At 40.8% G+C, this 10,289-nt stretch overlaps 1 protein-coding gene across 1 annotated transcript in view; it reads right to left on the reverse strand.

Moving 5' to 3' along the window:
• MAPKAPK3 (mitogen-activated protein kinase-activated protein kinase 3) overlaps positions 1-10,289 on the reverse strand; it is a 47,744-nt gene that overhangs the window by 1,634 nt on the left and 35,821 nt on the right. Inside the window, exons 4-9 of the mRNA XM_010077579.1 lie at positions 8,828-8,907; positions 7,073-7,199; positions 5,434-5,509; positions 5,134-5,258; positions 3,010-3,095; positions 261-341 (exon numbers count right to left, since the gene is read on the reverse strand). Of these exons, the coding sequence (XP_010075881.1) occupies positions 261-341; positions 3,010-3,095; positions 5,134-5,258; positions 5,434-5,509; positions 7,073-7,199; positions 8,828-8,907 (575 nt within the window). The remainder of the gene's footprint in view (positions 1-260; positions 342-3,009; positions 3,096-5,133; positions 5,259-5,433; positions 5,510-7,072; positions 7,200-8,827; positions 8,908-10,289) is intronic.

Raw genomic sequence — 10,289 nt, forward strand, 5'->3', positions numbered from 1 at the left:
ACTTTGATCATAAACATGTTCTTTGATGGTATTTGCACAGCTGTAAGGCTGATGGATGAAACTCAAACAGCATTCTTCTATTTTAAATAGTTACCATATACACTACTGTTCTAACCAGGACTGTTCATGCTTCCCTTGTTTAACATGGTTGTATTCAAAATAGCCATCATCTCCAAAGAAATAAGCAAACGCAGAGAAGCCAGTCCCTCTAATCTCTTATCAGACTTGACTTCAAGAAATCTGAACTACGATTGACTCACTTTAACTTCATCCCAGTGGTCTTTATCCTCTTGCAGGACCCGTGCAGTATGAAGAGGAGTTGGTGGCACTGACATTGATCTCTGAGAAAAGGGAAAAATACCAGAAGAAGTGTTTTGCAAAATCACATTTGGGAAGTAACTGCTTGCTCTTTTCTATGTGTATGGAGAGCATAAAAGTTTATCTAATGTCCTTCAGTAGCTCTCATTATTCATGCTTTCAATCACTCCACAAGCTAATTCATGTGTGAGGTAGAAAAGGACTATAGTCCCCACATGACAGCATCTTTAAAGAACAAAAGGAGAGAGAAATCAGTGCTGAGTTTGTTTCACTCTGCTCCCTTCCAGTCCAACCAATAACCCTATGGTGGATACATTTTTATGTATTTTAGATTTTAACTTTAATTACACTGTTTGTTAGTAAATGTTTTAAAGTGGTTAAATTTGACCTTTTATCTTTTGGGATTTGTCAAAGGATAAATTTTCTGGTACATATACATTAGCTGAGATTACCAGTTTATCAGATCACTCGTGCCCCTGTGAGGACATTATACTGCTATTCAGAGCAAGGCACAGTTCAGAAGACACTGCAACGCTTGAGATGCTCTTCGGCATAAAATTGAGATCTATGCTCACCTGCCATGAAAGATCAGTAGACAATTTAAATAGAGTAAGGTACAATTTCTGAAGCACAAAGCACAGTTCCCTAGCTAAATTCAGCAAGAATCATAGTATTTCTTGCCAGTCCATAACCCAAACTATAAATTCATGCTTTCTACTCAAACTTGCTGTCTACTGGTGTGGCATCCTACACCAGACACAGCTGCATGTCAACAAAGTTTAAGGAGATCCTTGCCTATGTCACTGTAAAATAAGCATCCCATTGGAAGCAGTGTTTATACTCCACCAAGCTAACAGCACCACTGCTCAAGTGGGAGCAGAAATAATGAGTCCTGCATCCTCTGGAAAAGGGCCCTAGGTCTCCAGGGTATGGCTTTATCAAGTACAGTTGGGAGGAGGGAAATGGAAAACCATCAGACTGGCTTCAGTGGTGTCCCTGAGCAGGTGTGGAAGTTGCCCTCCTACCTGCTGTGAGCCACTCCTTGTTCAATAAATCTTATCTACAAGCTAACTTGAGGATTATGTGCTCCACCTAAACTGACGATTTTTGCATAGTCCACACTAATATTTCTGTCATCCATCTAATTAAAAAAAAAAGAGGAGAGACACTGCCTCCACTGCTTGGGTGAGGCATCTCCCCATACACATTCCCACTTAGTGAATGTCTGTATTCTTCCTTTCCTTTCCCTAAATCCCTATGTTGGTCTTTCCCTCTCCCTCCCTCTGCCTCATGGGAACAATAGGAAAAAAAAAAAATGCCGATCTGCAGCTCCTAGAGCATTCTTCCAGGAACAGTATTCTAGCACAGCTCTTTGGTGCAGCAGAGTCTATAGACCTTGTCTCTAATCTCCTCCTTATTAATTGGTTATATGCATATTTCAAGTAACATGTGTCGCTGTAGGTGGTAGCTTCCTTAGCTATTAGGCATTCATTCTGTGAAATTCATCGCCTGCTGACTTCTGGAACACCTCCTTCTTGGGTCTTCAAAACACTTAAAAAGCTGGAGGTATTTATTCTGAACAGTCCTTACATTTTTATTTGGTTAAAAAAGACTTAGAAACATTGTCTAGGTTCTGTTCCAGTTCTACAGAATCTTTGTAACCTTAATTTCTCAGCTTCCACAACTCTAACTGAAGACATCCATCTACTTCATCAGCTGTACTTCATACAGCTACATTTTGGTATAATTCTAAGGGCTTTCAGATCTTCAAACAGGCATTATAGAAATGCTGACTATTAGTCATGCCTCTGTTTCTGCCCCTTCTCTGAGGATCAGCATAGACAAAGTACTATGAGAGAATAGGGCATTCTACAGTACAAGTGCTTCTGTTCCTGGATGATGATATTTGGGCAGCAAGAACAAGACTGGTGTCCTTTTAGGCACAAAAGTGAGAAGTACAATCAATTATTTTAAGTGACACCTACAGAGCAGAGCTGATATCCTGAAACTCAGTCTGATAACTCCTGGGATTCCTGTCTCTTGTTTGAAATAATTAATATTGTATTGTTAATGGTTTTTTTTCTTTCTCTCCAAAAAGTATTTTTTAAGCAAAAGCAAATTCAACCAAGTCATAGAATGAAACCTGAACTGGGACCATGAATAGCTCTGTGTACCACCCTATCTGGCAATCTCTTATCAGGCACTAAGCCGAGACCCTTGCTCCTCCCCCACACATTTCCCAACTCTGCCAAGGATGACAATTCCCACTAAGCACCGGACTGTGTTCACACTAACACAGCTATGCACAATGGTGCCCAAGACCACTAATAATAGCTCTCTTTAAATCCTGCACTGATGAAGTAAGCACATACAGTTTATTTTTCTATTTTTAAAGAGAGTAACACATGCATATGCCGCAGAGTCAACAGTGACTGCCTGCTCACAGAAGATATAGATATATTCAGCTTTTGCTTCTAAGGACACTATTGTGGGTGTCTCTGTGTGTGTCCTCTGGTAAGACCAAGAAGAATTGTCCTACAGGCAGATGACCCTTTGTGGAAGGCACAGTAGGTTAATTAAGTTATTAACAGTAAACATCATCCTTCTCTTGCTGTGCTATGTGGAGCTACATGTAAGTTCTGTATGTAAGAATTCATCTTGCTCCCCTGTAAGAAGAGATATGAAACTCACATTAATCCAAGGATGATTCATAAATTGAGAAACTGTCATCCTCTCTGTTGGGTCAGTCTTCAGTAAATGGCGAATCAGTTGTTTGGCTGAAAAACAGGACCAACATGGCATGTTGTAGTCTACTGCTGTGTTCCCAAACAACCTTGAGAACACAAAGACCTGCTAAATGAAGAAATATAATTTTGTCAAACTCAAAACATCTACCTATTGCTGTTACCATATTAAGAAGTCACATACAGTGTGGGAGGTTATTATGTTTAAAGAGAAAGAACACAAAAACATCCAAAACAAGAGGTAAGAAGGTAAGGCAAAGGATTGGGGACTCCATCTATGCTATCTATATCACCAAATCAACTGTTCTGAGAGCAAGAACCTGAGAAAAAGAGAAACACAGGAACAGAAAGCTACCAAGTGGACTGTCTGAAAGATGGTGAGAAGCCTGGCATCATGGGCTGAATGAATGCATAAGCTGACGTTTTGAGAAATGACAGAAGACAAAAAGTAGTGCAGGCTGTGAAAAAAACACAAAACAAAACAATGAACTTCTCTTTGACAACTAAAAGGACAACAAAGTCAAAGAAATGGATTGCACAAACAGGCTTTGTAGCATCTTTCTGTGAACATGGTATTTGCCAAAGCAAGAGTAATAAGTAACTGAGATACGAGATGATGAGAATCTGGACAAGAGTTTCATTAATGCAGGTGGACAGACAGGAAACACTACATCCAAGGGAGGTTATTTAGAAAGACTTAAATGTAACTTCCTCAGGGAAACCTAGACAAGCTTCTGAACAAGAGTTCTCTTTCAGAAACATTGAATGCAAGATGACTAAATGCTTGTAAGAAGCTGGCAGAAGTACAAATTGAGACTTCAGTTTGTCTAGAGAGGCTGCAAATGAGGTTTACCGAAGAGACTACCTGGAGTCTAAACATAAGGAGGGGACCACAAACAGAGCCCATTAAGATGATTACAGGAAACTGGTGGGGAATTTAAAGGAAGCCTCCATAGATGATGCAATGAAGGAAAGATTAAAGAAAACCATGACAAGAACAGTATCAAGGAGGGCAAAAAGAAGCAGTTTTCTGAAGGTGCCTGATCAGCCTGAAAGAGTGCACTTAAACTAGCGGATCTTAATAGACTCAAAGGTAGAGAGCACCTATCTTTGTTCAGGCAAGCATACAGAAAACCTACAGATTTTCCAAGCGAATGGTCTCTCACCAAACTCCCCTACCATTTTAGTAGCTGCTGTAATATGAACAAGACCCAAGGCAGACAAAATATTAAGCCAGTAACCTATAGGTAAAATGCCTTCCTCATTAATGTTCAGTAGTCCATGCTCCCCATGCAACCATGAGATCCAAGAGGGGTTAAAGTGCCACAGATCACAGTACCATCCAGCAGACAATACTAGGACTTGTATCTGCTGTAAACAGCAGACAATAATAGGATGCTAGCAACAGCAATATAAAGGGCTTATTAGAAAAAAAGACGTGTACAGAGGTTGCCGAGGTTTCTATTTAATATGATGGGCAGGTGAGACTTCTAGCTTATAAGACTGTCAGAATAAGAGGGAATCAAAAACATTCACTTTCAGGACACTGGTTTGAGCCCATCCAGGTCACAGTTGAACAGCAGCAGCTTTTGGTCAATGACTTATACAAAATCAATGGTTGACCTTGATTTAAGTGGTGGCTGGCAAGTTCCCACATCACAAAAAGCTAACATGAAAACTTGCCTTCCTTGCTGGCTGTGTCACCGAGGAGGGCAAAGACTGAATGAGTTCTTAAGACAGTTTCCCTTTCTTCCAACTCAGCTCACATTGCGGCAGCCCTGACAGTCTCCTTTCTCAGGATTAAAGACCTTTGTTTCCAGAGGGTTTAATCTCAGCATTCACTAGCACTAGATGGAACTTGGAAGAAAGTCTTTTACTTTCTGTACTACTTAGGTTGCTGGCTAGTGTCTGAGTTCCCAGTCATTCTGTGTATCACCTTACAAAAAAATAATTTAATTTCTAAAAAAAAAGGGAAACAAAAACCAAAACAGGTTTTTAGAAATGGTCTGTTGTAAGCACTCTACCACTGCACACCATGCACATACTCATCAGTAGCAGTGAGCATTGTTACCTTCCTCTGATACTTCAGCCCACTCTGGATTGGGAAACCCATATTGCCCCATCCGAATTCTTCTCTTCATCCCTGGAGAAATGGCTTGACCGGTGTTTGAGTAGAACGGAGGGAACCCGCACAGGCTGTAAAAGTGGACAAAGGAACCCTTATAACTAGGAAAGTCCTTTAATCTCTTAAAAAGTCCCATACAAGCTTATACTTTTCCGCAGGTTATATGATCCTAGTGACCATCTAGTTCTAAGTGCAGATTTAATAAGTGTGTTTTCCCATTCATCAAGCCTCTTTCCAGATACTTACAGAATATATGTGATGACGCCCAACGACCACATGTCACACGATTTGTCATACTTCTCAGGACCAAGGACTTCTGGGGCTGAAGAAGATTAAAAACAGGAATTAACAGAGTACCAGATATTTCCTTCCATCTCCATCATCTTATAAGTAGCAGCACACAACAACAAATATCGGAGGCATTAAAAAAATGCAACTCACTGCAGGAACTGGGTAGTATTTTATATTGACAAGTTCCTAAACACATTGAACATAGATTTAAAAAGGAGGAATGGAGCTGGCAAAATGCCCTACTCTTCACCTTAGCATCTCTCTGCTCAAGAGAGTACTGAGATTACAGAAAAGCAGAAGGAGCTATAGCTAAATGCGTACAGGGGGACACCGCACTGAAAGAGACAGAAGCATATGTTCCAGAAACCAGAACAGAAAGGACCTACTTGAGTTGTGATACAATTTTGATCAGTACCTGGGTGGAATGTGTTTAGCTCCAGCAGCTACAGAGCAATGTGGCTTTCTTTGGCTTCCAGAGGATTACATTTTTTCACTAAGTAACAAAATTATAGAGAGATACATTTAAAGGAGATTTTTATTTTTTTCCCTGGGGCAGGTGAACTGGCAGGGAGCATGATTTTGTAAGGAAATTACTCTCTAAACATATGAGCAATCATGCTGGTTTATAAAAAGGTGTTGAGAAGGGAAATGTCAGCCTGTTTATATACAACTATAAAGGCCTAAAAACATCTATGGGTAAATTCCTTAACATTTTATCACTAATCCCAGTTTACAAATACACAGGAAGAAAAAAATAATTGCTGTCGTAATTAATAGAATCACAGAATCTTTTGGGTTGCAAGGGACCTTAAAGATCATCGAGTTCCAACCCCCCGATTCTCTAACAATGAATAACTTTATATTTCAATACAAAAAAAACTATTAAAACTTACATCGTAGAAGAGAACCAATTCTCCCAAAAAATTAAGTCCTTTTTCCTCCAAAGAGATTCCAAGCAAAGCCTGCCTCAGCCATACCATATGGTGAATGACTATTAACTCAAAGACCAAAAAGGATGTACTCTAAAATGAGTGCATAAAGGGCAGCCTACTGTGGCATTCATTACAGAGTGCTCTGTCTTTGGACAAAACACAGGCAAAAATTCAGTTGTGATTAAGTCACATTGGTGTTTTATTACTAATTCCTCCATTTGCCAGCTTTAAGAAGCTTTACAGCTGAAGCAATACTCTCCCTGTTCTCTTTCATTGCATTAGTTAAGCTAAGGGAAGTTTTGCAAGGAAACACACAAATAATAATGAAGCTGAGTTCAAATTACAGCTTTGATTGCATCATTCAGAGGAAACATCAGGATTACTTCAAGTGTAATCAGAAGCAACATGTTCTCTCTCCTTGATCCTCACTGTATCCCCTGTTAAGGCTGTTTCCTCTGCAAGCAAGGAAGAAAGCAGGAGCACTGAGTTGTACTGGTATCAGACCAGGTTTGTCCTGGATGTCAGTTTTAATTCTGCAGGATACCTCTTTGCATTACATCCACAATAGAAGATTTTCCATCCATGGCTACAGTCCACAGACCCACCATAAGGGGAGGGATGGCAGACTGAAAGACAAAAGAAATGCATCTTGGATAACTTACCCACATAATAAGGAGTGTAACAGGGGGTCTGCAGCGCATTTTGTACAGTGGTTTCTTTGGCAAAGCCGAAGTCTGTGAGTTTGAGTACAGTATCCTTCTCTTTAGATGTGTAAAGCAAGTTTTCAGGCTGAAAGACCATCAAGAGAAAGGATAAACTGGACAATGAAGAGACGTCTCTAATAGCTGAAAGATCAGACCATTCCCACTTGCCTGAATCGCCACCAGCAGCTGGGTCTTCTTACTTCTCTCACATCCCCACCATACCAGGCAGAAAGTTTCCTCTGAACTTGTAGCATTTTTGCTAAGACTACGGATCAAATCCTTCTCAATATGGTTATTTAAGAGAGCAAATCCCAAGACTCTCATCAGGTCCAGTGGGTGTCAAGCCCGGCTTCTTGAACCTCTCTCTAGTTCACTGTACTTACTGGGATTGTTCTGTCTGACCAACACCAGCTGATCCGACAGCACTCTGCAGAGCACACTGAGTTAATTCTGCTCTTGTTCCACACTCCATAAAGACTCTCCCAAATCAGAAATGGCACAGAAGGAAGTAACAAGCTCTTGTGCACAAGAGGAGGGACAACAGCACATCTCCATAATCTGCAATTCTTTGAACTTGTTTTCCAGTTTCTCAGTCATAAGGAAGCTATGCCCTCCCTCATGCCAGTGTTTAGGGACATACAGAAGGAAGGACTTGAAAGAAAACAGGATTTAGGATCTATTAAGCAATTTGAACCATTTCTATGGGTTCACTGAGTGTGTGCAGGGGGTGTTCAGGGATAAACGCCTCAGTTTCTGGGCTGCTGATAGGCAATGGCACATAGCTCCACATAAGTGAATAAATTTTTAGTCTCTGAACTGTTAAGTCATTCTCCTACCTAAAGAACCCCCAAACATACCCCTCAGTGACACTAAATAATGGCAGTTTTCCAGCTAAATACACAGAAGCGTCTATAGAAAATTCACAAACTCAGAACTGTGGAATCAATCTGATGCCTCGGTCTGTCATTATGTGACCTGCTGTTCAGCGCATTCCATCACACTGCCACATCGCTGCGCTAGAAATGCCCTGGTGCAGCTATCTTGTCTCTGCTTATGCTGTGCACTTGACAGAACAAAAATAAAATACAATACTATAAACCCTGTCAAATCTCTACAACAAGATTTGGGTACAAACCTTAGTTAATAAAACACAGTGTTCCACATAGGAGTAACTGAGATCTTCCCATTTTCCCCAAATATTTATGTATACTATTAAAGTGGGTTGGATGCATGGAATTGGTATTATTGCTCCCATATATACAGTTCCTCCTGTTTCTGAAGGAGGTTTCTGAAGGAATGGTTTTTGTTTTGGTTTGGTTTTTTGTTTTTTAGGCAAGTAGGATCCTGAAAACAACTAGTGACTGGCAAAGACTGTACCTAAAGGTATAACATCCAGTATAAGTTCACTTCAAGCAGTGTTATTTTCTTGTTAATTAACTGGACTGCAAGTTGTACTACCTTTGTAATTAACCGTCTGACTATCACCAGACTCTTCTGCATTCTGTACACAACTGGAAGACACTAGCACACACGAATATTCTGACCTTTGACTAGCTGCAAGCTAGCTGCGAACAGATGCCTTCTCACACTGGCAGAGGAATAGGAACACTTTGACCATCTGATTGTGCTCCTAGTTCTATTTAAACCCCCACTGACCATTTATTTTTTTACCTTATGCTCTTTTCTCCCTGCCCACACACCTTCAGGCCTCACCTTGACATCTCTATGAGCAATGTTCATTGAATGCAGATACTGGATGGCTGTTCCGATGTCTCTCATTATCTCAGCAGCCTCTATAAATACAATTTGAGAGAAAGGTCACATTAACATTCCCACTGTAACTCAGGGACATGCTTGGGAATGCTTACGACTTACTAACAGCTTGCTGGAATAGAGGGCTAGCGTCAAGACTAGAAAACCTAAAATTAGCCCTAACAGCTGTGTTTTGGTTTTGCAGGCAACCATACCCCCCAATTCCCGGGTCTGCTCAGCTCCCCTCCTGAGCAGGCACTGCAACTGAACAGTTGAGACTTCTGCTTTTCATGAGCTTGTAAATTTGTGCTTTAATTTCCTCACCAAAAAAGCAGCAAGAGCAGAGCAGAGCATGTATGCAAGCAACATGCAAGACTGTGGAGAAAGGGGCCCCAATGAGGACATATGCCTGGTTGTCTGGGACAGAAGTTTAACTCTCAGCTTCTAGTTCAGGGGTAATAGGATCTAACAGGTTTTCTAAAAATAGAGCAACATAACAATATCCTAATTTTAGCATAGGTCACATCTTCATTCCTCACTGTCTTCAGAAGTTTTTCCTCAGGAGAAACAAAATCAACAGTTCTAGTCTACAAAGCCCAAACTGCCACCTTTGAAATAATACGTTTCTAAAATTTAACATAATCCCAGTGGGAAATTCTAGTGGTTGGTGAGCTGCCTTGCAACAGCAGTACTCTTGAAGTCAGGAAGAGTTCAGTTACACAGGGAGAGGTTTCAGAGCTGGGAAGAGTGACATTCCCATTGTACCAAGTGAGCATTATATTACATCTCCATTGACAGGGAAACAGAATTAGCAACTTCAACCTGATCTGCTGTTTTCTGCACAGGTAGAAACCTCAGCTGCAGTAGTGAGAGAGAAGGTAGAAATTCTTGTACTGTAATCTCGAATCCTTTTTCACATGGCTTGAGACTGAAATTACACAATCTCAGGCAGGGACAATCAGCAAGCAGAAACACTCATCTTCTTCTGGCAAAACCTTGCACAACCTCATCCTTCCTGGCCTAGGCCAAAACCCCTGGCTCCTGATGGGAAGTTGTGGCTGATAGATGAACAGCCAGTGAACCTGGGGAATCCAGTGGAACAGGGCTCATTTATCTTAGGAAAGAATGAATGTGGCTTTTGGTTTAACACTCCCAGATGATTTCTGAGTAAGTATTTAGAATGTTATACAATGGTATTCAATGTAGAAAAATAATGTTTTTAGCAGAGTGGAGTCACTAATGATCACAGAACCAGTTAACCCCCTGGAATCTTGTATTTTAGAGAAGAAGAAATACAGTTCCTGAAAACGCTTGCTTTCACAGAACCATCAAATGGTTTGGGTTGGAAGGGACCTAGACTAGAGATCATCTAGTTCCAACCCCCTGCTATGAGCAGGGACGCCTCCTTCTAGACCAGGTTTTC

The sequence above is a fragment of the Pterocles gutturalis genome, unplaced genomic scaffold, assembly GCF_000699245.1.
Source record: "Pterocles gutturalis isolate BGI_N339 unplaced genomic scaffold, ASM69924v1 scaffold2518, whole genome shotgun sequence".
Lineage (NCBI taxonomy): Eukaryota > Metazoa > Chordata > Aves > Pterocliformes > Pteroclidae > Pterocles > Pterocles gutturalis.